Source organism: Mus musculus, chromosome 7 (assembly GCF_000001635.26).
Source record: "Mus musculus strain C57BL/6J chromosome 7, GRCm38.p6 C57BL/6J".
Lineage (NCBI taxonomy): Eukaryota > Metazoa > Chordata > Mammalia > Rodentia > Muridae > Mus > Mus musculus.
Window position 1 is genome coordinate 80,347,987 of NC_000073.6, and position 25,122 is coordinate 80,373,108.

A 25,122-nucleotide genomic window follows, 5' to 3' on the forward strand; every position below is an offset into this window, starting at 1 on the left:
CCTCACCCCTCCACTACATAGTTTATGTTTTCCTCTTTGTGTTTGTGACAGCTAGTGGCTTTTTGCTTGTTTGAGATGGAGTCTCAGTGTTGCTTGAGCTGGCTCTAAACTCCTGGGCTCAACAGACTCCTCCCCTGTCTCCAGAGTAGCTGGACTGGAAGTGTCTGGCTCCCTAACCACCATGACAGCAAGCTAAACTCTTCCAGCTCGGGTTAGAAATGCTGTCTGCCCAGGAATTCCTACTCCTCTTCATGCCCTGGGGAAGGTAGATCCGGACCCTGTCTGGGCCTGACGCCCTGCAAGATGGTGAAGTTCCTCACATTTGCCCGCCTTTCTCTCTGTGCCTCCAGCTGGCCACTCAATCCTCTCCTCCTTATGGAACTGGATGCGTCTCAGTGAGGGAGTCCTTCTCTTTCTGGTGAATGAGGTTGTTTTGTTGTATCTTGGTTCCACTGTAGACTGTTAGCCTTACTGGGGAGGCATCCATCCCTGAGCTCTGTGGACAACAGCTGCTGCTTACCTTAAAACAGTACGCACTCACTGTGCCATTACCAAGAACCGTATGAGCCAGGCACGGAGGCATGCACTTGTAATCCCAGCACTTGAGGGGCTAAGGCAGGAAATGCAGTAAAAATTGGAGGCTAGCTTGTGCTACCTGCCTGGGGGAAAGGGAGGGGAGGGGAGGGGAGGGGAGAAGGAAATGCTTTGGCTTTGGCCCTTATTCTCCCAAGGATTAGTTCAGAGGCTTTACCAAGAGTTGGCTTTTTTCCTTGATCCAGTTACATGTGGCCCTCTGCCACACATCACCTTAGCACCCAGACTGAAGAAACAGGCCTGCCTATCTTTCCAGAGGCAACTCTGCTGACGAACTTTTGAAAGGACACTGCTCTAAGTACTATTTATGTATGTAAACAGCAGCAGGGAGGGCATGGTGTGCATGCCTGTGAGCCTAGCCTGTGGGCAGCAGAGGCAGGAAGATTACAAGTTTAAGGCCAGCCTGGCTCTCTATGGCAAGTCTGGGTTAGTCAGGGATACATTGCAAGACACTCCCAAGTGTGTGTTTGTGATTAAAATTTGTCCTGTCAGACAAGTAACTTCACTGCACATCTCTGACCTCCAAAGAATATTCTTTATTCTGCACAGTTCCCTATCATTTGATTACAAACCATATGGTAGCAAATAAGTCTTGCTGTAGGCGCAACCCCTGCTCTGTGCTAAGCGCTCCCCACTCTTCATCTCATTCCTGTCACCAAGACATGAATAGGAAGCCGTGTGGCCTGAGCCTGGCAACATAAACCATGGAGACCCTGCAAGAACTCAGCCTTGTCACTACTGAGTCTTTGGGTGCTGCTGGACAGACCCTAGTGACGTTCTCTGAGAAGTCAAAACACACTTTTCTCCAGCAGTGACAGAACTCACTGCAGACTCGTTTCCACCCACACAGCTGTATTGATTTAACCTGTTTCCTATAGCATGCTTTCAAGCTTTGTGTGTGTGTGTGTGTGTGTGTGTGTGTGTGTGTGTGTGTGTGTGTGTGTGTGTGTGTCAAAACCTATTTTTTAATGTTCCCCCATTATATATTAGGTTTCATGTTATGTCTAGAAAAGGGTTTCCTAAATCAGGTATAAAAATATTTTTTTCTGCTGGGCAGTGGTGGTGCACGCCTTTAATCCCAGCACTAGGAAGGCAGAGGCAGGTGGATTTCTGAGTTCAAGGCCAGCCTGGTCTACAGAGTGAGTTCCAGGACAGCCAGAGCTACACAGAGAAACCCTGTCTCAAAAAAACAAAAAAATTTTTTTCCTCCCAGGTGTGATGATGGCGCATGCCTTTAGTCCCAGAACTCAGGAGGCAGAGGCAGGTGGGGAATCTCTGTGATTTCCAGGCCAGCTTGGTTTACATAATGAGTTCCAGCACAGCCAGAGGTACATAGTGAGACTAAAATAATAATTAATAATAATAATAATAATAACAATTTTGTTGTTTGCTTTTGCTTTTTTCCCTCTAGCCCTAGGTTGTTTTGTTTTGTTTTTGAAACAGAAGTCTCATAGGTAGGTAGCTGTCTCAAAGCACTATGAAAATATCCACCTCCCCTCCCCTGCACCTGAAATCATATACTGAATTTCTACGTGCCTAGGTCTGTCTGACCTGACCTATCATGGCAGCTGAATTCACGCTGGCAGAAGAGTCCAAGTCGTTTGAGAACTCTGTTAAGACAGCTACTGCCTGTTGCCCGCCTTAGTGTCAGCAGCCGTTCATCACCTCGGCCATTCAGAACTACTTCACATCCTCAGCCTGTCACCTTCCAGATGAATGCCAGGACCTGAAGAGTTCCAGAAAGTGTCCAACCTCGTGGGAATTACACTGATGTTTATGGGTTGATTTGGGGAGAACCAGTCGTTACAGGGCAACTCACAGAATGCCTTGCTAGTTGACACACAGGTTTCTTAGGTAGCTTATGGTTTTAAAACAGTGGCAATTGTAATTCTTGTTTCCATCTGAAGTGTGGGTTAGTGACACCAACACACTGTGCCGCCGGGCAGTTTCTGACTGAGGGGATCAGAGCCTGCTCTGTCCGATGCTTTGGGCGCCTTCGCTTACTGGTGACGAGATCTTTATCCAGATTACGGGCTTCTTTCTAGTCTTGGCTTACTAAGTTTTCGTAAGGATGGAACTTTGCTTTTACCAACTCTTATCATTTATAGACAGATTCTCTATTGATTGAAGCAAAAACGAAGGTTCATCCAAGCACATGACCTCCTAATTTTGTCTCTGCCTTCCTCGTCCACACAGCGGGCAGGTAATACTTCTGCAGGTGGGATACGAGTGAACCTCCTCAGCCCACCAGGGGCCCCAGCACAGGATGCCTTCCCAAGACACCCAAGCACAGCCCTCTTGGAAACTCTGTTTCCATTTTAGAGAAAGGAATCCTGCCAGGATCCCCACAATGGGAACTCGTGGGGAGCCTGGTGTGTGAGATAAGAAAGCAGATCAGGGGGAGACACTCCCTACCCCTGTCACAGATCAACACCAAATGATCAGCTGAGAACTAGTGCTAGTGCCTGAAGTGTTCCGTGGCCTCTGGCCTGGAGTCTGAAGCAAGCCCTTCCTGCACCCAGCAGCCCCTAGCCAGGGCATGCAGGCCCAGTGGCACTCAGAGCAGGCCCAGTGGCACTCAGAACAGAGCCAGAGCAGAAAGCAGCAAAGCCTTTAGGCTCTTAGGAGAACCAGGGACTCCTTCCACGCCTTTACTCCACTAATAATGGGCGCCTACCCCTCTCCTCCCAGAATCACCCTGCTCCTGTACCCTCATACCAGCACTGTGGGGTCCATATGACCCCGCAGAGCAAGCTCATACCTGCAGTCTCCTAGCGTGAGGTTGTCCCCCAGCCTCCCTGACCTCTTCTGCTTGTCCCCACTCTTCCTACATCCCATTTTGGGAAAAGGATGAAGCCTGAGTTGTGCCCAGCTGGGTACCTACTCACAGCCTAGGGCAAGGGCCTCCTCTCCCCTGTCTCTCTGCCCCCGCCGCCTGCTGATGTAAGGACTGTTCCAAACGCAGGAGCAGCAATAGACAACGGAAGGGCACAGCACAGTCTGTCACTTCTGAGGCAGAGCGGAGGGGAGACTTGGTGTGGCTTGTCCAGCTTAGTCTTGGTGTTAGGAGGCAGTCTCTGTGGATGAACCCTGTCTTCAGGCCACAAGAAGCCCTGGCCTAGCCCAAGCGCAGGCGGAAGGTGCTGATCTCCATGGGCTCCAGAGAGATGTCAGTGCTGTTGGAAGGTGAGGCCAGAGGGTATAGCAAAGTCAAGGAGGTTGGCTGCAGGAAGGTCACATCCAGGCCATGGAAGAGGCTCCCCAGGGCTAGCTGTGAAGAGAAAGGGGGCAGGGTGAGCCGGGCGCTGCTAACAGTGGGTAAGTTCTTCCTTACACGGAGTGCTGCCCTTTTGGGTTTTTTCCTTTTTTTTTCTTTTCTTTTCTTTTTCTTTTTTTTTTTTTTTTTTTTTTTTTTTTTGAGACAGGGTTTCTCTGTATAGCCCTGGCTGTCCTGGAACTCACTTTGTAGACCAGGCTGGCCTCGAACTCAGAAATGCACCTGCCTCTGCCTCCCAAGTGCTGGGATTAAAGGTGTGCGCCACCTTGCCCAGCCCTTTTGGGATTTTTTGAGACAGGGTCTCACACTGTAATCCAGGCTAGCCTCAGACTCAGAGCAGTCCTGCCACAGTGCTGGGACTGTGTTGTGAGCCAACACACCTGGATTTCTGTCAGATTCTTAGAGCTAAAATGGTGTAACAGGACTCTAGCTCTTGGGAGGTAGAGGCAGGCAGTTCAGGGGTTCAACTCAGCTTCGACTACACAGTAAGGTTGTATCGAGCCTAGGTTATGTGTGACCTTGTCTCAAAAATAAAGAATAAAAATAAGATAGAGAAATAAATAAATAAATAAAGTAAGAGGGAAACGGGCTGCTGGAAGCCACAGCCCTCCCAGGAGCAGCGAGCCTCAGAGAGGGCACTGCTGCAATCCACTCAAGTCCAAAGCTTGCCCAGGCTCCTCGTAGGAACTCTCACACCACGCTGTGTGAGCTGAGAACAGGGGCTGTTTGGGTTCACGGCTGAGTCACCAGGGCAAGCAACGTGCCAGTTTACACCATGAGCGATGCTCTGAAAAGGTGCAGTGGTTTTTCATTCTCAGGTTTCCCACTTCACTCTGAAAAGGTCTGTCCTCAGGAAACCCGAGGTTTCTAGCCCCATGCTGGTCTGAAATGGCTCCTGCCGACTCCATTACCAAAAGCACAGGCCAAAGGCCTCCCCTTAGTCTCCAGAGAGCCCCGAGGCTACTCCTCCTTTCTTCCTACTGACTGCCAGCCTTCCTCTAGGCTCTCAGCCTAGAGCTCTGCTGTCCTGACCAGGGCCCGTGCCTCCCACACCGGGACCCCACTCACCTTGCCTTGGCTTGTGGTACAGTTGAAGCCCAGGTTCTTGGCTTCAAGGCCACAGTCAAACCCCTTGCGGTGTAAGATGAGCGCAGAGTCAGTTGCGGGCAAGGTGTCCTGGAAGACAGTCAGGGGCAAGGGCAGTGGCGGGTTAGCAGCACATCTGCCAAGAAGGCTGGACAGAGGAGAGCTGGGAGGAGGGCCAGAGCCTGGAGGTGAGGGTTAGCACTGACTGGGACACTCACCTCGGCTGGGAGCATGCGCAGATTGAGCAAATGGAAGTCACAGGGCAATGGAGAAGCCAGAGGGTGGAAAGAGCGCAGAGCAGGGCTAGTGCCCTGCCTCTTGGCCACGGGTAAGACAAGAGGAGGTGTGCTGAGGTACATGGATGTCAGGTGGCTGAGGAGGGACGGGTAGCTTGTAGAACGCTCCTGCTCCTGATGCACCTGCAAGATAGACCCAAAACGTAAATGAGGGGACAGAGCCCCTCTAGGTGAAGGGGAGGCAGGCCAGCTCTTTTCAGAACAGCTTTCCTAGGTCACTTGGACTCTGACTGCCTGGTTTCAGGCCCTGTACCTCCAATCCCTCAGAGGTGGCTACTAACTATGGCGCCCGGCTCACAGACAGTCAGGTGACCAGGCCTGCTTCTGTTTTCTTTAACACTATCATGAAGAATGTACTCTCAAAGGTGCCATCACCCCACAGAAAGGAGTAGGCATGGACAACAGACAGACATGCTTCACTACGGACAGGCCTCTAATAGTGAGAGTCCCGAGGTAAGATGCCACATCCCTGTGTCGGCCAGACGCTCAGCTCCATGGGCCCCAGCTGGTAAGACTCCTCCTCAGGTGGCTCCCAGGAGGCCACACTCACAGGACTACATGGACTTCCTCCACGGCCACGCCATTTCTGTGTGCCCATCTCTGCTCCTGGCACTGCCATCTGAGTGCCCTACACAGTCTCCCTTGGCCCTTCAAGCCCAGGCAGGGACTGTTCCCCTTCCATTTTGCTTCTGCAAAGTCTTCAACGCACACTTCCTTGCCAATTTCTTTTTCCTATTCTTGGCTTACTTCAAGTCTCCAAGGCTTCCTGTTTCAGCATCTGAAACTGTCACCCCTACCTTGTCTTCCTACACAGCCACTCTGCTCCTCGTAGTCCTGACAGCTGAGGACTAATTCCTCCAGTATCCCTCCCTCCCCAGTCTTCCCCATCTCCAGGCTCTGGCCAGGCACTGGGATCTTTAGGGTCTGCCCTGTCCTACACTCCGGTGTTCAAGCCCAGTTTGGCTCACAGAGTTTTCTGAAATAACAGAAACATTGCTGGCCACACCTTCTGTGATAGCTACTGACAACCTGGAAACACAGGGGGGGGGGGGCTTAAAGGTAATTTTAAAAAACAATTTATTGCTGGGCGTGGTGGCGCACACCTTTAATCCCAGCACTCGGGAGGCAGAGGCAGGTGGATTTCTGAGTTCGAGGCCAGCCTGGTCTACATAGTGAGTTCCAGGACAGCCAGAGCTATACAGAGAAGCCCTGTCTCAAAAAAACAAAAAAAAAACCCAAAAAACAAAAAAACAAAAATAACCCCAATTTATTATGATCATTTTGTGTATATGGGAGTTTTGTCTTTGTGCTTCTGTCTATACATATGTCTGTGCACTTTGGAGGCCAAAAGAAGACACTGGATCCCACGAACTGGAGTTACAGATGGTCCTGTGCTGCCCTGTGGGTGTTGGGGGTCCAAGTGTAGGCTCTTATCTGCTGAGGAGCCCCCAGCCCCTTGTAATTTTTTTTTTTAAAGATTTATTTATTTATTGTAAGTACACTGTAGCTGTCCTCAGACACTCCAGAAGAGGGAGTCAGATCTCGTTACGGATGGTTGAGAGCCACCATGTGGTTGCTGGGATTTGAACTCCTGACCTTCGGAAGAGCAGTCGGGTGCTCTTACCCACTGAGCCATCTCACCAGCCCCCCTTTCTTTTTTTTTTTTGAGACAGGGTTCTTACTATGTAGTAGTGGCTGCCCTGGAACTCTCTATGCAGACCAGGGGCCAACCGCAGAGATCCACCACCTCTATCTTGAGACTGAGACGTGTACCCAAGGAACGTAGCCAGTATGAGCGGAACCTGAACCTACGTCATCTTAATTCATTTCAGTAACCATAGATGAAAATAAATCCCAGCATGATGGTATAGACCTCTAATTCTAACCCTTGGGAGATAGAGGCATGAGGATTAAGTCTAGCCTGCACTACATGACACCTTGTCTCAAAAGAAAAAAGAAAAAGAAAAAGAAAAAGGAAAAGAAAAAAAATTAAGTAAACAGCCAACTCTAGGTAGCTGGGCAAGGTGGCATACGCCTGGGGTCTTAGCTGGGCAAGGTGGCATACGCCTGGGGTCTTAGCTACTTAGGAGGCTGAGCCTGGAGGCTCACTCAAACTCAGGAGTTCAAGGCCAGCCTAGGCAACAGTGAGACTAAAATCAAGGTTATCCAAGGATATCCCCATACCAAAAGGCCAGCCCAAGCTACATAAGACCTTACCTCAAACACCCAAACCCAAAAAACTAAACCGGACTGGAGATTTAGTTTAGTGGTAAAGCACTTGCCTACCTTGGGCAAAGCCCTGGGTTCAATCCTAAGCTCCAATAAAGTAAACGGGCGGCACATGTGGGCGACGGTGGCTATGCTAGTCAGCACCATTTTAGCCTAAAGTTACAACTAGTCCCACTTCCATTCTGTCTTCCTGCCTTCGACTCTGTGAATGGGCCCCACTCACCGAGGCTGAGCCTGGTGACTGTCGTCTCCGGAAGCCGCCTTTCGCCTCTGCAGGCCCTGAGAGACCCTACTGCTCCTCTACCCTCACGCTCACAGCAGCTCCGGGCCCTGCTCACTAGCGGAGCCCAGGGCTGGCAGCATATTGGCCTGTATCCCCTGTCCCACAACACAGCGGGGGCTCAGCGTCTACAGGGGGAGTAAGTGTCTAAGCCGCACCTCTGGGGTTCTAGGCAGCAGACTCCAACTACAGTGCCAGGCCGCTCGCCCTAGGCCACCAAGGCCCTCCCTGGCCCTTACCTTTGAGCTCCTGATTGTGTTGCTGGAAAAGATCAAGTCCCTAAACATGTCTGCCAGTTTGGAGAAAAAGCCAGGCTGGTGAGGCAAAGAAAACTGTGAGATGAGCAGTGTTGTGTCAAGGTTAGGAAGTGCTCGGGCTTGGGGTGAGAAGATGAAGGCAGGAAAGACAGAGGCAGGAGATGAACGTGACAAGGGACTGCGAAGCTGCATGAAATGAGTTAGCAAAATGCCAGACAGCCTCCTACCTCAGTGGTGGAAATAAGCTGTATATATATATAATCTGCCCCTTGCCCTCTTCCTGCTACATTTGGAAACCCCCAGGGTTACCCACAGTGCAACAGGCCCAGATCTTACCTCTGGGCTCATTGTGGTCCGACGTTCTAACAGGAGGCGGAAACGGTTGCAGGTGATCTTGTTGTCTTTGAGCCCTTGGCCTAGTCCCCGGTTGTCATCCTGCATTAGCCTTCGGTCCAAGATCACCTCCAGCTGGCCTAAGGAAGGTAACAGTGAGCTCCGGCCGCCAAATCCATGCCTAGACTCTCCACCTCAGGTCCCCGGGCGGGGAGCCATCGAGACAGATGAGCTGAGGTACTCAAGAGAGAATGACAGACTCCTGGTATGAGAGAGCAGGGTGTAAGTAACAGGAGGCCTAGAAAGGGGGCACTGACCATGGCCATTCACCTCTGCGACTCAGGGGTGGGACCCTGGTGCAGGAGGAAACCTCTTAGGAATTGGCCCCAGAGAACACAGTCACCAGCAGCCGGAAAAGAGAAAGGCCTCTTTGTGACACTGCTGCAGAGTCCCCCATCTGAGATGGGCTTTCTCAGGCTGGACAGACTCCATGGCTTGACACATGCTCTCCTGCCTTTACACTGCCCAGCATCAGCTCGAAGGCCCAGCAGTCCAGACTGGAGTGGGTGGCCTTGCTTGTCAGAAGCAGGCTGTGCTGAGGACAGGCATGAGGTAGAGGTTCAGCAAGGCCTCCAGTCTGGCCCAGGTAAAGGACAGGAGAGGACCACCTCTGTAAACCGTTTGGAATGTTGCATGGGACAGGGGTCTTGGCTGACAAGCTGACCGGTGTGAAGGAAGGCTCTCCCACAGCAGCCCACACAGCCTTTCCCAGAGGGCACAGTCCTGACTAGGATTTCTGTATTTTCTTTGGCTTTGTACTCTGAGCAAGCACAGGAGGCTATCTCCAGCCCTAAAACATGTTCCTTGAGTAGACGATAATCACTCCCTAACAGGCCATGTCCCAGAGGGGCAGACAGCTGACCGAGCAAGGACAATGGGCTGCATTCAGTTTAGAGGAGGACAGATCCCGAATAATCCTGGCAGAGGGTAGGAGAGCCATACCCCTCCCACAGAGGAGGCAGGCACAGCACTCGCCACGGTGTGGCAAGGCTTCAACCCTGCATTCGCTTCAGCCTTCACAAGCTCTACAGCCACAGACAGAAGGCTCTGGGGCCTGAGAGTCTGTAAATCACTGCTCATTTTGTCCCAAGGCTGTGCAAACGGGTAGGAGAGCTCCTGACTTGTCTCTGCACTCTCTCCACACTGAGGGCGGAAGCTCACATCTTGCCCATACCACACAAGTATTCCAACCACAGAGCTAAGTCTCAAGTCCTCCTGGTTTTAACTTTTTGTCTTGAGACAGTGTTACTAAAGTTGCCCAAACTGACCTTGAGTTCGGGGTGACCTTCCTCGGCCTCTGTGCTACTGGGCTTAGAAACCTTTGATTTGTAAGACTGTTGTTATCCTTTCTTTTACTGACCATTAGGAGGAAAATACGTATCTTTCTCCTTTCCTAAATATTCCACTGTAACCACTTAAGAGCTGCCTCCTCCCAGGCTGTGGTGGCCTTCACCTTTAATCCCAGCATTCAGGAGGCAGAGGTAGACAGTTCTTTGAATTCAAGATCAGCCTGGTCTACAGAGTGAGTTCTAGGACAGCCAGGGCTATACAGAGAAACCCTGTCTCAAAAACAAAACAAAATAAAAAACAAACAAATGAATGAAAAAAATGAGAGAGAGAGAGAGGAAAAGAAAAAGAAGAGCTGAACCCTTCAGCTGAAAGTCACCCTTCAATACTCAACTGCTTCCACCAAAAGACAGGATGCCAAGTGTGACTGAGAGGAAGGGGAGGGCTCACCCCCTTTCCCCCTCTTCAGGCTCTGGGGTGAGGGGACCTGGAGAGAGGGGAGGGAAGTCCACAGCATGGGCTGACTGGAACAAAGGGTAGGCTGGTTCCCTACTCACCATTACCGAGGCTGGAGACACCCAGAGCCTGGGCAGTGTGCAGCGTGAGGCGCCTCTGGGAATCTTGGATATAGGCCATGACTGGCATAGGGTAGAAATTAGCCTGCAGGGGCAGCTTCTTCAGATACTGCCGGGGCTGTATCTATAGGGAAGAGTTAGAGTCCAGCCTGGTTTATGTTCTGAAGAGTTCTCAGTGTAAAGGTATTCCTGTCTGTCTGTCTGTCTGACTGTTCAAGACAGGGTACCTCTATATAGTCATGGCTGTCCTGGAACTCACTCTGCAGACCAGGCTGGCTTTGAACTCAGAGATCTGCTTGCCTCTGCCTCCCAAGTGCTGGGATTAAAGGTGTGTGCCACCACTGCCCGGCCAGCTACTTTTTTCTAATTGTGTGTATGTATATAATATGTATGTATGGGTGTCCGTGCCACACCACACATGTGGAGGTCAGAGGACAACTCTGTGGACTGGATTCTCTCCTCCACCTTTATGAGGGCTCCAGGAATCAAACTCAGGCTGCCAGGCATAGGCAAGAGCCTTTACCCACTGAGCCATTTCACTGGTGTTCTATACTTGTCACCTGTCCTCAGGACCCCCACCCCTCCACACAGCTCCAGTTTTGGGGGCCATAAGCAGTATGAGTTCTGTCCCATGGGCCCCAAGAATTACCTGAAAGCCATTGAGGTCTGTGAAGAAAGTGCCCTGGCTGTCAATGTCTGTGTGGATGCGCAGGGCCAGTTCCTTGTTCACATAGTCCCTGATATCTACCTGGAATGACATGTCCAGAGACAGCCCCTCTACCCCTGGAAACACAGGGACAGCCAGAAGTGAGGTGAGCACAACAAGGGACTATTCCAGCGACGGGCTCCCCCACCCTACACCCCGGGAGCTCTCAGGGCACTGTTGGACTTTTCCTTAAGAGAATCAAGCATCCCCGTGTCAAATGACGAGTCTGCTTGTCCATGACAACAGTGGAAGAGGAGCAGGTGCCAGCCTGTGGGACTTACACCTGGTGACCTTCCCTGCCTGCAGGGCTCACCTGGCAGGTTATAAAGTCGAATCACTTGGTGAAAGTGCTCATAGTACACAGCCACCTCTGAGAAGAAAGGGCCTTCGGTGACACGCAGCACAGGAGGTTTCTTAGGGACGTAGGGCTGGAGAAAGAGCAAGTGGCCACTGAACCCGCAGCATGGAGTACAAAGCAGCAGTAGCAAGCCAGGGCTGGTCAACAGAAACCATCGTCCCAGTGCTCTGGCCTGAGCAGGCCCAAAGCCATCACTAAGACCACAGCCCACCAACCTCATAAGGACAGTAAGGCAAAACCCGGTACGCCAGGCCCCTCCCAGGCTCTCCCCATGCGCAGGTGCCCCCGGTTCTGTGAGGCCTCTCAGGTACCTTAGCCTCGCTATCAGGCAGGAAGAGGTAGGCGCCACTCTTGTCCTTGGAGGTACGGGTGCCGTAGACGAGGAACTCCAGTTCCATCTGCTGCTCCTGCTCCTCATCCACCCGTCGGATGCTCTGCCAAAAACCACAGCCCTGACCCCTGGCCCCACACCAGCTTGTCAGGTCTCCCCCTGGGAGGGCAGGGACTGACTTCCCCCAAAGAGCCAAGCCCAGTGCTACAGTTGGGATCTTAGGGGTTCCCCATAAGGGCTTGGTCGCACACCACTGCTACTAGGAGAGGTTGAGAAAACTGGGATCCTCCCACCTCTTCCCGGCTATATTTTCCTTCCTTCCTTCCTTCCTTCCTTCCTTCCTTCCTTCCTTCCTTCCTTTCTTTTTTTAAGACAGGGTTTCTCTGTGCTTCACTTCCCAGGGCTGGGATTAAAGCCGCACATCCCCACCCCCACCCCCAGCTAAGGCTGACCTTAACTTCTGATCCTCCTGTCTCCACCTCCCAGTGCTGGGTTACAAGCCAGCGCCAGCACACTTGACTTTCTGCAGTGTGGGGGAGCAAACCCAGGGATTCTTGTAGCTCTGTTGGTAGAGTATTTGTCTACCCTGCGCCTCCAGGCCCCTTTTTATTCTTATTGTTTTTTCTTTTTTTGAGACACCATTTCACTGTGTTGTGCTGGCTGACCTGGAATTCACCATGTAGACCAGGCTGGTCTCAAATTTACAGAGATCCACCTGTCTCAGTCTCTCCAGTGCAGGGATTAAAGGTATGTGCCAACAAACACAACTTCTTTCTCTGTTTTTTTTTTTTTTTGAGACAAGGGTCTCATGTTGCCTCAAACTTGCCATGTAGCCAGAGATGACCTTGAGTTTCTGATCCTACCCCCTCCACTGTTGAAATCACAGGTGTACCACAACAACCAACCCCTCTCTTGCATTCTGGCTGTGAAGTCATTTCCTCTGCTGTGGTGTGTTCTCTGCCACACGTGCTGCCTAACCACAGGCCCAAAAGCAATCGGTCTGCCTGACTGTAGGATCAAAGCTCAGAACCGTGAGCCAAAATAAACCTTCTCTCTTTACAAGTCACTGACACAGTAGAAGGTGACTAACACTTGGCAACTGCTAATGTTCACACCCAAATCTCTGTGAGTCAGGTGACAGACAGGAGGGCACATGGGAGCAGGAACAGCTATCCACAAGCCCCCTGACACCCATGCCTTCCTCTGGCCCCTCCCCACCTCCCCTGGCCTGGCCCTTTACCTTGAGAAGCCCAGTAAGGCCGGAGAACCAGACCTGCATGTAGCGATTGCTGATGGCGAAGTCGCTGGCGCCGGAGTCCACAACACGGACAGGGAATGCTGACTGCCTGCTGACGGACAGTTTCACGCCGTTCAGGTAGACCCGCACGGAAGACTGCAGCGTGTAGGGCCCATCGAGATCTGGCTGCAGCTGCAGCACACCCAGGCCCAGGCCTGGCAGGCGGACGGGTACTGACACCTGTGAGCATGGGCGGTAAGCAGCATCAGTCCAGACAGGCCTTCTACCCTCCATCCCTGACCTTGGCGTTCTGCTTTCCGAAGCTAAGCACTGAGCCCTACATTTCTATCTGAAGAATCCCGTCTGTTTGGGGACCCTGGTTCTGAGTCCCAGTGTCCTTCTGCACACTCGTCAGCAAAGGCACACAGTGCCCGCCGAGGTGACAGCCTAGGGCCTGGAGCAGGCTTCACACAGACTGAGTGACCGTAGGCAGTGACTTAACCTCGATTCCTGGGGGAATGAGGGGTGGCATCACTGTGTGCGCTCATGAGAATTTAAATGAGACCCAGCAGTGACTGACATCTTTGTGCATCTCTGTATCCTGCAGTCAGGATACTGAAGCAGAGATCTTCAGTCTGAGGCCAGCCTGGATTATGCAGCAAGACTTTGTGTTAAAAACTTTTAATTTTTTTTTAAAGTCAGTGTTTCTCTATGTAGCCCTGGCTGTCCTGGAACTCACTCTGCAGACCAGGTTGGCCTCATAGAGCTCCTCTTGCATCTGCCTCCTGAGTGCTGGGATCAAAGGTGTGTGCCATCATTGCCCGGCTAAAACTTCTTTCTTAACAAATTGATTGAAGACGCACATCTCTCTCACACACACCCAGCTAAGGCTGACCTTAACTTCTGATTCTCCTGTCTCCACCTCCCAGTGTTGGGTTACAAGCCCGTGCCACCACACTTGACTTTCTGCAGTGTGGGGGAGCTTAATAATAATTCAATTATTCATTGAATAATTAAGCACTTAGAGCCGAGCCTAGCATGAACTACATCTGAACATTTATTTTTCATGAATACATAATAAGTCAACACACTAAATCCTCACTAGAAGCTTAAGCCCAGGAATGAGACAAGACCCCATCACAGTGTAGTAAACACTAAATACTTGTTGAGTTGGCTGAGGGTGCTTGCTGTCTTGGCTATAACTGTTACCACACTGTCCTCAATATCCTTTTAAGGATGCTCAAATCCCAATAGTGATTGTCCTTTGGGCAACGCCTCTCCCTGGCCACCTGTTTCCATCCCAGGGAGTAAGCAGGGAACAGCAGGGGAGTGGGAGGCAGGTGTTCATGGGGAGTGAGTCCCCAGGAGAAGTACTGACAAGCGGGGAAAGCTGTGCCCTGCCTCACCTGGTAGACATCAGGGACCATGTCCGTAGCCGAGCTCCAGTGCACACTGATCTGCACAGACAGGGGCTGGCCCTCCTCTGAAAGGACGCGCACCCGGGGCGAGTTGACCAGCAGGGACACCACACTGAGCCGCTCCTGTTCCAGCGGGTTAAATACCACCACAAACCTGTGGGTGGAAGGTGGGCTGACCCAGGAGCTTGCTGTGGCAGAAGGGCAGAAGCAGCAGCCAGAACAAGAGGCCCCTACATTGGCATCCAAGGGCCGCTCTGGGTTGGAGGTGCCTCCATGAACCTCACCAGGCCTGGCTCACCTGGGTGAGGAGTCCAGCCGGATCACCGTGCGCTCGGGCAGGGCATCATGGCTTACACGGCTGTCATCCTGCAATGTCGTGGGCAGGAGGGACGAATGAGGACTACGCTCAACCTCCTCCCCACCCCAGCCTGTCCAGGCCACCAACCACCTTAAGCATGGAACTAGGACCCCCAAAACAAGAAAGTGGGGAAAAGGAATGGTCCCCACGGCTAGCAGCTCTTGAGATAGTACCCACCCACACCAGAGGATCTCTCAAGCAGAGGTAGGAGGGGGCCCACCATTTGGAGGAAGGGTGTCCCAGGGTCAAAGCTGTAGGTCTCCTGGTCCCCCAGCACCAGGTAGTGGGCAGCATTGATGATAACCTGCTTGAGGCTGACCAGGGAACGCAGCAACCTGCGGGGAGCAGGAGAGGACGCTGAGAGCAGATGGCCACAGGGAGGCCGTCTGCTCTGCCAACAGGACCAGCCCTCGGCAGCCGACCACCCGATCACCCAACCACGCAGCCGTTCTTTGACATGGCGAGGGAAACGGGCTGGCTCCTACCTGACCCCGTAGTCTACCACTACTGCCTCCTTGGCGGTTCCCGTGATGGCATCGTGGTGCTGGAAGAGGCCCAGTGTACGCCGAGCTTCCGTCAGAAGAGCAAAATCAGACAGCGGGTACTGGCCGGCCAGTCCAGAACGGCGGGCATGGGCCAAAGCCAGGCTGTATAGAATCTCTGCCCCACTACCCAGAGAAAGAAGTCAGAGCCTTTCTGTTCTAGCCAACGTCGCTCCCACGGGCCACCCACACACTGAAGGGGTCCTCTCCCACCCAGCCCCTCCTAACTCAGCAGGGGGAGGTGGGCAAGTCTCACCGCAGGTGGGCTTCTAGGACGCGGTCCAAGCTCTTGTAGAAAGGCCGGGAGGTGTAATAGCCTGTCCAGTAGTGGTCCTCCCGGTCAGCGTAGGAGAAGAAGTCCCCACTCAGCACAGGAAACCCTGGAGGCCGGGCACCAGGCTCTACTCCTGTCCTCTTATACAGGGCATCGAAATACTCAGAGAGGGTCCCAAACTGGGCCTGTAGGGACCCAAAACGAACTACCATCAATTACAGAACTTCCTGGGAACACTGGCCACAATATTCATCCTATGATGCTAGTAAAGACAGGGGTGACGACTTTGCCTAGCAAAAGACAGGACCTCTGGGTGTCCTGCTCTTTTGGGCCTAGAAACCTTGCTCAGGAATGACAGTGGAGCCCTCAGCAGAAGGGTTGGCTGTTAAAGGAAGGCCCAGGAGGGAGCACCCATACCCACAGGTCTGTATGTGTGCCCCCACCTGCACATGGAACTCAGGCTTGCTGTTGAGGAAGTCAAAGAGCCGCTGGTAGTTGAAGAACTGGGCATCCCATTCCTGGGGCTTGTCATACCGGAAGTCATCACCAAGTGGCACGAGGAGGACGTTGCTTCGGAACAGCCGGGACTTCTTCCGGTACTGGTCCAGGAGCAGGGCTGCCCTGGAAATAGAGATGGTCACAGGTCCAACATGAAGCCCCAGGCTTAAAAGACCAGTGAGGGAGCTACGGGGATGGCTCAGTGGATCAAGTACTTGCCACACAAGCGTGGTGACTGGAGTTTAGGCACCCTCCCCTCCAACATATAAATAAATGCCAACGTGCATGGTGGCAGGACTGTAGTCTCAGCACCTAGAGGGTGGAGACAGGATCCCAGAGCAAGCTGCATGCTTACACTAGCCAATACTAGAGATGAGCACTGGCTTCAACTGAGGAACTTTTTCAATGAATAAGGTGGGAAGACACCAAGGAAAATTTCTGATGTTAACCTTGGGTCGCCATATACATTCACGGACCCGCATACACGCCCGCAAATGTGGGTTCGCACACATGCAAACTATGCCTGGTGGCGCTTGCTTGCGTTTAACTCCGGCCCTTGGGAGGCAGGTGAGTTTGAGACCGGCCTGATCTATATAGCAAAGTTCAGGCCAGCTAGGGTGACATAATGAAATCCTGTCTCAAGAGAAGAAAAGGAAGCCCGGCAGTGGTGGCGCACGCCTTTAATCCCAGCACTTGGGAGGCAGAGGCAGGTGGATTTCTGAGTTCGAGGCCAGCCTGGTCTACAAAGTGAGTGTCAGGACAGCCAGGGCTATACAGAGAAACCCTGTCTCGAAAAGAAAAAGGAAAAGGAAAAGGAAAAGGGAAAGGAAAGGAGAGGAGACCCTGTGAAGAGCTAGGCACAGAGGTGCATGCTTGTAATCACAGTTGGCAGGAAGTTGAGGCCAGAGGACTCCATGTTTGAGGCCAGCCAGGTGTACATGGAAAAGGCCTACTGGGTGTGGGAGCATGTGCCTATACACCCAGCACTTTGGTAGAGATCAGTAGTTCAAACCCATCTTCATTTACACAGCAAGTTCAAGGAGAGCTTCAGCTAGTGAGACTCTATCTAGAGCTCCACCCCCAACACACACACACATAAAATGGCACCTAACTTGAACTGTATGAGAACATTTTTTAAATCTATACTATCGGGGGCTGGCGAGATGGCTCAGTGGTTAAGAGAGCCGACTGCTCTTCTGAAGGTTCCGAGTTCAAATCCCAGAAACCACATGGTGGCTCACAACCATCCGTAACAAAAATCTGATGCCCTCTTCTGGAGTGCCTGAAGACAGCTACAGTGTACTTACATATAATAAATAAATAAATCTTTTAAAAAAATCTATACTATCTACCCAACAGAACCTTATAGCGAGTCATTGGAAGCTTTTTTTTTTTTTTTAAGAATTTTAGAATCCCAACACTTACAGGCTGAGGCAGGTGGATTGTTGCAAGTTAGGGGTCAGCCTGAGGTACACAGTGAGTACCAGGCAAGCCAGAGATGTATGACAAGACCTTGTCTTCAAAAACAAAAAAGACAAAAACAAAAAACAAACAAACAAGCCGGGCGTGGTGGCGCACGACTTTAATCCCAGTACTCGGGAGGCAGAGGCAGGTGGATTTCTGAGTTCGAGGCCAGCCTGGTCTACAAAGTGAGTGTCAGGACAGCCAGGGCTACACAGAGAAACCCTGTCTCGAAAAACAAAAACAAAAACAAAAAACAAAAAACAAAAAAACAAAACAAAACAAAACAAAAAACCAGCCAAACAAAAAAAACCCAGAAAAGTTGCCTTCAATGCTTGGACTGCTGCTACATATTACACCCTCACATTTAGATCACCCTAAACCAGCGCTTTTATAGGAGTCTAATTTTAGTCACAGTAACATCTTTGAAGTCCCTTACTAGTCTCTCCAAAGGGACAGGCCTTTTTTCTCAGGGTAGAGGCTCTCTGGCAGATCTGAACAAGCTTTGGCCCATTGCCTGGCCTAGAGCTGACCCTGAGAACCTGAGTCCACTGAAGGACGACAGCTGGGAGTTTGCAAGAAAGGGTCCCAGTGTAAGAACTGTTTAGTGAGAACTGTTTAGGGTGGGTGCCCAGCACAGCAACACAGGCCTGCAGCCTCAGCACTTGGAAAGCAGAGGCAGGCAGGCCTCTTGAGTCTGAGGCCAGCCCAGTCTACAGGTCAGCCAGGGCTACACAGTAAGACTCTGTCTCAGGAAGATGAAAAAGAATTGTTTAGGGCTGGGGATGTAGCTCAGTGGTAAGGTGCTTGCCCAGGCCTCACAAGCAGAGCTCTGGTTTGGGCATAACTGGGCATAACTGGTTATAGGCATGCTTATGACCCTAGCACTCAGGAACTGGAGGCAGGTTTGAGACCAGCCAGCTCGGAATACAAGAGAGCCTATCTCAAAAACAGAAGCAAAAAACAAAAATGAAAACAAAACAAACAAGCAAACAGCCCAGCAGGGGCTAGGGTTGCTTCCCAAGTCTATAAGGACAACCTCACGGAGGAAAGTAAGAGCATTCTGGGAAAGGTGTTTGCTTAGTGCCACTCTGCCATTCCCATTCCCATGGAAGAGCTAAGGAGTCACTGCTGCAGACTCTGGCCTAAACTCACCCCAAAGTCTACCCTTTTTCCAGGTATGGTCAGCACCATGCAGTCCCATGTGGCACAACCAAGACCAGAAACCAGGTTTCAGTCTAACTCCTCTTTGGAGTAAAATGTCAACACCAGCTGGGTGTGGCAGCAAAGTCCTGTGGACCCCAGAGACTGGGGCAAGAGGATGGAGTTGGAGCCTGCTGGGGCTACATAGCGAGACCATACACAAGCTCAAAATCCCAAACCCAAAACCCAGCACCTGGTCCAAGCAGGGCTGACAGCAGATACCTGTCTGCCACATTGGCTTCTGTAATAGCCCGGGGTGGCACCTTCCAAGGGCAATTGATTCTCCCACCCGGCAGACGTTTGAAATCAAACTGGCAGCAGATCTTGGGATCGGGGCCACAGGTGTGTGGAACGTCGTAGCTGTAGAAGGGCATCATGTGGCAAAAGATGTCTGTGCTGGAGTCTGAATCTACAGAAGACATACCGCAGGGTCAGCCACGGCAGACAGCCTGAGGAGCTGGGCACAGGGACGTCAGAGGTGTGCAGGTTCATGCCACCCACAGGCAGCCCTGAGAGACGCTGAGGTCGCAAGTATGTAGGCTGGGAATTAGGACATGGGGCTCCCAGGCCCACAGCTCCTGTGGGAGATGTGCCCACAGAAGCCAGCAGAGGTCAACATGACTCCACTGCTACAGTACCCATGCGTGCCCCTACTTGGCCTTACCCCACATCTGCCTCCACATGAACTCCAGGCTATGAGTGGCAGCAAAGTGCTTCTTGATGGCATAATGCACCCTCTGAATCAGCATGCTGGTCAGGTTGGCACGGCGCAGCAGGTAAGGCATGGTGGAGCTGTGTCCAAAGGGGTCCACTGCCCAGCCCGAGCGCGGGGTTGCACCTAAGGCACAGCACAGAAGTCAAAGGCCCTGACTACCTTGGGGACGGGCCCCTGGCCACTTGGTGCCTGGGAGGCCAGCTCCTGCCTCACCCATCAGATAGGCTGCATGAGCCTAGAAAGGAACAACTAACTCCCTGCCAACCCCTGGACCTCACAGCATCTTGCCCCACACCAGCTCTGGGGCAGAGTCGAGCTCCTGTGCCTGCACTTACCCAGGTTTCTCTCCAGCCACTGGTGCCCCTCGATGAGCTGGTCAACCAAGGCAAAGTAATGGGAGTTGGCCTCGTCGGGCATCACCCATCCGCCTGTCGCAATCTCCAGCTGCCCATTTCCCACCAGCCTAAGGATGAAGCACACTTGGGATGGGACGGGGACCTTTCCATTGGCAGCCAGAGGATGGCAGGGACTGCACGCAGTGGCCTCCACCAACCAATTCACCCACGTGAACAGCGTGCTCACTCAGCCTCCTTTCCCTGCAGCCCGCAAGGCCCTGTCTTGGTTGGTTATTTCAGGACCCCCTTCTGTGCTCAGAGGCAGAGGTCCCACGCTTCTCCCTCATGCCCCAAGCATTCCGATTTCTCTGCACACTAACAGACCTTCAGTTCCCCACTCCTGCCACAGCTCAATCTCCCTGCCAGCTTGGCAGCCACACAATGAGACAAGCCCAACCTACCCATCTGAGTCCTAGATAATGATCGACCTTCCCACACCTTCCCAACCACCACTGACCTTCGAACTGCTGCCCTCTTTTGGGCACTGATGTTGTCCCACCACTTGGCGAAGAAGGAGACTTCTGCCCAGAGAAAGCGCCGCCGGGGGTCTTCCTGCAGCTTGGACACCATGCTGTTGAGGATGTGCTGGGTCTGTTCCGTGTAGTACTTGTCAAAAGTCTTGATCCAGCCTGGGGGAGCCAACACAAGGTCCCCTCAATATGCCACATACTTCAGTCACACCCTCCTCATGCCTGCCATCTGAAAGCCCGCCCCACACCCTGCGGCAGCCGGGCCTACTGGCCCTTCACCTGGATCGTTGTGGGAGTGAGGCACCACAAACACTTGCAGGTCTTCAGTGTCCCAGTCATTTGGGCTGTAGGAGATGTCAAAGCCTTGCCTCCACACGCCACCCTCCACATTGTCAAACGGCAAATCCTCAGACACGGTTAACATCTGCCGGGGAGGAATGCAGCTCAGTGCCTGTCTGAGTGGGAGAGGGTCCCTGCCAGCTCCAACTCTTACCTGTAGTTCTGGCTTCTGACCCCGTCCCCCCAAAGCAAACTGGCAGTCCTGGGGGGAGACGGAGAAGAAGCTGGGCCGGGGCTCCGGGAGCACAGCCCAGGAACCGTTGGCGGTATGGTAGGGCAGCAGGGCTGGCGGGCCCTCCGCATTGGCTGTCAGTTCCAGTACAGAGTCCTTGATACGGCTTATGATGTCATGGTTTTCCTCCAGCAGTTGTTCCAGCTGTTCTATCCGGTTCTGTAGCACAGAGATTTGGCTCTGCAAAAAAAAAAAAAAAAAAAAAAAAAAACAAGAACAGAAAGGCATCATCACTCAGACCACGGAAGGCAAACATTTCCTCTCACATGCCCGTGCTCAGCGACCTACATGTTCCTCCTGTCTCAAGCACGGTGCTGAGGAGGACTGCGTTCAGCTTAATGGAAAAGCAATACGGTGGTCAATCAGCAGTGTCTGCCAGAAACTTAAGTCAGGCTATTATTACACAAGGCAAATTTCTTGTTCCCCTCCTCCCCCTTCTCCTCCTCCTCTTCCTCCTTCTCCTCCTCCTCCTCTCCCTCCTCCTTCAGCATTGCTGCTTTTCACTTCCTGTTACAGCCAGGAGCATAGCTCCGTGGTAGAGCATGTGTTTAGCATGCGCCAGTCCTTGGGCATCCATCTCCACAAGAAAGACAAATCTGCCTAGGAATGTCCCTGGGCTACAGCTACATAACTCAGTTGTAGATCGTTAGTGTTATATGCACGCATGCCCATGAGGAGGCTCTAGGTCCAATCTCTAAGACAATGGGGGTGGGGGGGTGCTCTTGTCCTGTGCTGACAAGACTCTCCTGAGCCCAGGTGACTTGCATTTGAAGAAGAGAACAAGGTGTGACTCACCCTGGGGAAGTTCCCACCATTCTGGTGTCTGGCAGGATCATGCTGCACTCGGTCCAGCATAAGGTACAGAGAAAAGACGGCCACACAGAAGATAGCAGCCCCACACACCGTCACCTGCTTTTTCAGCTTCATACTGACCCAGGAGGCACGTTCCTGGCAGGAGAGACACCACCTGTAGTTCTGGCATGCAAAACCCTTCTGTTGGTGTTCCTAACAAACGCTCTGTGGACTCCCAAGGAGAACCAACCTACTTGCTTGACTCTGGGTAAAAAAGCAAGTAAGCTTTCAAGTACCAAATCTTGGTTATGACTCCCAACACACAAGTAGCACATATATTTGGGGCTGGTCCTGTAGGAGAGGAGTTCTGATTCCCCTCAGCCCAAGCTATAGAAACCAGGATGTGGAGTGTGGGGGTGCAGTAGGTAAAGAGGCACTTGCAGGCAAGCCTGACAACCAAAGCGATTCATTTGATTCATATGGTGGAAGGTGAAAACCAACTACCACAAATTGTCCTCTGATTGCCGCATGTTTTCTGTGACGTACATGCACATAAATAAATGTAACACATTACAAACAAACAAACAGGGATAACAGAGCCCCAACTCTGACCCACACTTCATTACACAACCACTGATTGCAAACAGCTTGCTCAGGACTCTGAGAAGGCTCTCCCAAGCCACGTGTTTCCTCCCTTCAGATGTATACATAAATACAAGAGGTTTTATTTTGTTTGATTTAGGGGTACAATCACCAGCTGGAGAGACAGACAACCCCCCCACACACACACACTCACACCCTGCCTCCCCTGTGACCTCCTGGGGCTGACTGGAACTCAGCAGAAACAGTGCCTGGCCCAGATCCTATCTCAGAGAATACAGAATGGATTTCTTTTAAGAGAAAAAGAAATGCCCATGTTTCTAACGCAACCCAGTTCTAGGATTGTCCCCATCAGTACTGATTCCTGCTGTGCAAAACTTCCAGTCCTGGCTTCCAGAGTGCTTTAAAGGGACTCTTAGGAAGCTAGCGGCGAGACTGATAAAGTCCCCAGGGTAGCGGAAGCCAGGCACAGCGGCTCCGAAACGGGGCAACTCGAGACGACCCACAGTGCCTGCCGCCACCGCCCGCGAGTCCCCACTTGCCTGCCGGAGGAGGGAGGACGCTAGCTGCTGAACGCGCGTGGGCGGGACCGCTCTCTGGAGTCTGCTCTTCGGGCCCTGGTGCTGAAAAGCTCAGTCACCTCAGCCTGCGTCCTACTTAATGCGATCTGATTCCGCTCAGGAGCCTCCGGGCAATATTTTTAGTCCCTGGAGATTGGGTCCGGGCCAAAGAGGGCGGAGCTAGGGAGCAGGAGCTGGGTCACCGTGGGGCAATTACCTGCCGAGATGTAACCCCCCTCCTCCGGCCCGCCCAGCCCCCCTCCGGCCCTCGGGGCTCAACCGGCACCCGGGGGCCGCAACGCTCGCGGCCTGCAGGCTGGAGTCCTCGCCCACGCCCCGCCTGGCCCGTTACCGTACGCGGCCGGCCTCCGCGCCGCTCGGGACCCGGCCGGCCGAGCCGCCACTGCTCGCATCCCGGGGGACCGCGGCCCGCGCGCGGGCAGTTGCGCAGGCTAAGAGGGACGCCTGGCCACCCACCGCCCCTGCTCGGCCCCGCAGCCGCGCTCCCGCGGGGGCCAGGGCCGCTGCGCGCTCCCTGCGCTCGCCCCGCGCCTGTGCTCCCGCGCTCCCGCCTCCACGGGGCCGAGCGGTGCGCCCGGCAGGAGGAGGGGCGCGGGGGACCGCGCGCAGCGTCCCCTAGTGCCGGGTCCCGCCGCTGCCTCGCCCCCCGCCGGGTTCCGCAGCGCCCCCTGGCACCCGACTCGGTCGCCTCCCGCTGGGTCGGTGCCGGGGTCCGCTATGGCTGCGGGGCGGCTGTGCGCAGCCGTTGACCCGGCAGGGCGGGAGTGGCGGAACCCCAGCAAGGTCGCGCCACTGTTTCTTGTTGTGTTTTTGTTTTTTTTGTTTTTGTTTTTGTTTTTTCTCTTGGTCTTCCAAGAGTAAGATTTAGGCAGGAGCAGAAAGGGCAAAACCGTGCGGTGCTTCGTGGCCTCCCTGCCTGGCTCAATAGTGATGTTTCTTAGTCAAAGGAATAGTGCCTCCCTCTAGGTTTTGTGAGTTCCGGGTGGCTCTGGGTTTCCTGACACTAAGGGCGAAATGCATATCATCCGGTTAAAGGTTTATTGAGCATCCATGTTTCCAATTTACAGCGTAAGATACCATACTGCAATGAACATCTCCACAAATTCCACACTTTTCTTCCTTTTAAGATTAATATTTGGATGGATGTAGGAGCCCGTGCTTAGTCCCAGCACCTGGAAGGCAGAGGCAGGGAGATCTCTGAATTCGAGGCCAGTCTGTTTTACATTTTGAGTTCCGGGACAGCCATAGCTACTTGGGGGGGGGGGGGGGGGAGATTGCTTGCTAGATCGTAGTGGCACACACCTATAAATCCTCCTGTCTCAGATTGACACAAATTCGAAGCTATCTTGGACTACACATTTGCAATCCTGTTTCAAAAGAAAAAAAGATTGCTAAAATTACTGCCTGAAACTGAGCTGGCCCACTAAAAGTCCAGCTCTTGGGAAGTTGAGGCTAGAGGATCCCAGCAAACGGACACTAGCCTGGACTACGTAGCAAAACAAATATTACTCTCTGTTGTAGACTACCCCTAACCCCAGGTTCACATCTTGAAGTTCTGTCCCCAGATTTGACCATATCGGGAGGTGGGGCTTTGATAAGATTAAGATTAGCTCATGAAGGCAGAGCCCTTAGAAAGCAGATTATCCTGTCCTTATAAAAACATCCCAGAACCCAGGTCCTCAGCAGTCAAGAAACAGAGATAAGGCAGATCTTGGTGAGTCCCAGGCCAGCCTGGGCAGCATGGTGAGACCCTGTCTCAAAATAAAAATAATAGCAACCCAGAAGCCAGTGAGGTGGCTCAGTGGGTAAAGATGCCACCAAGCCTGATGACCTGAGTGTGATCTTCAGAGTCCACGTGGTGGAAGGAAAGACTCCTCTGATCTCCTACATATGTGCCACAGTGACTGCAAACACACACACACCACACACACACACAGAGAGAGAGAGAGAGAGAGAGAGAGAGAGAGAGAGAGAGAGAGAGAGAGAGAGAGAAGGAATCAAGCAGTTTGTAACTACAGTGGCCTCCAAGAAGGAAGAGAGCCTACATGCTACGGAAACAGGAAAAAGGGGTGGGGGAGCTGGACAGGTGGCTCAGTGGTTAGAGCACTGGCTGTTCTTCCAGAGGTCCCCAGTTCAATTTCCAGCAACCACACGGTGGCTCACAACCATCTGTAATGGAATCCAAGACCCTTTTCTAGTGTGCATGAAGACAGCTAAAGTGTATTCATATAAATAAATAAAAACTTAATTTTTTTAAAAAAGGGGGATATAAAAAGGCAGTAAGGTGTAGTCTTTTACAAAATGGGGATGAGGGGTGGGTCTTTCTCCAGTCTGCTGG

At 52.5% G+C, this 25,122-nt stretch overlaps 1 protein-coding gene across 5 annotated transcripts; it reads right to left on the bottom strand.

Annotated features, from left to right (window-relative positions):
* Positions 1-1,108: 1,108 nt before the first annotated feature.
* Man2a2 (mannosidase 2, alpha 2) lies at positions 1,109-23,497 on the bottom strand. 5 transcript variants are annotated; one of them, XR_003946387.1, is made up of 24 exons: positions 23,116-23,392; positions 22,746-22,943; positions 21,607-21,759; positions 20,734-20,991; positions 20,520-20,664; positions 20,228-20,399; positions 19,711-19,838; positions 19,325-19,498; positions 18,883-19,069; positions 15,942-16,119; positions 15,481-15,683; positions 15,168-15,350; positions 14,903-15,017; positions 14,623-14,690; positions 14,313-14,478; positions 12,910-13,146; positions 11,650-11,797; positions 11,294-11,408; positions 10,924-11,057; positions 10,257-10,398; positions 8,356-8,492; positions 5,176-5,376; positions 4,940-5,047; positions 1,109-3,865 (listed from the first exon to the last, which is right to left on the bottom strand). XR_003946387.1 is itself a non-coding variant. In XM_006540599.3 (24 exons), exons 3-24 carry the CDS (start codon positions 21,736-21,738, stop codon positions 3,713-3,715), a joined length of 3,459 nt encoding a protein of 1,152 aa, XP_006540662.1. In that variant the 5' UTR covers positions 21,739-21,786; positions 22,746-22,943; positions 23,116-23,385; the 3' UTR covers positions 1,109-3,712. The 5 variants fall into 5 exon arrangements, 3 of the variants coding, with proteins under 3 accessions (XP_006540662.1, XP_006540663.1, NP_766491.2); XM_006540599.3 differs by having other exon boundaries at positions 11,650-11,772; positions 21,607-21,786; positions 23,116-23,385; NM_172903.4 differs by having other exon boundaries at positions 1,111-3,865; positions 11,650-11,772; positions 23,116-23,389.
* Positions 23,498-25,122: the final 1,625 nt, after the last annotated feature.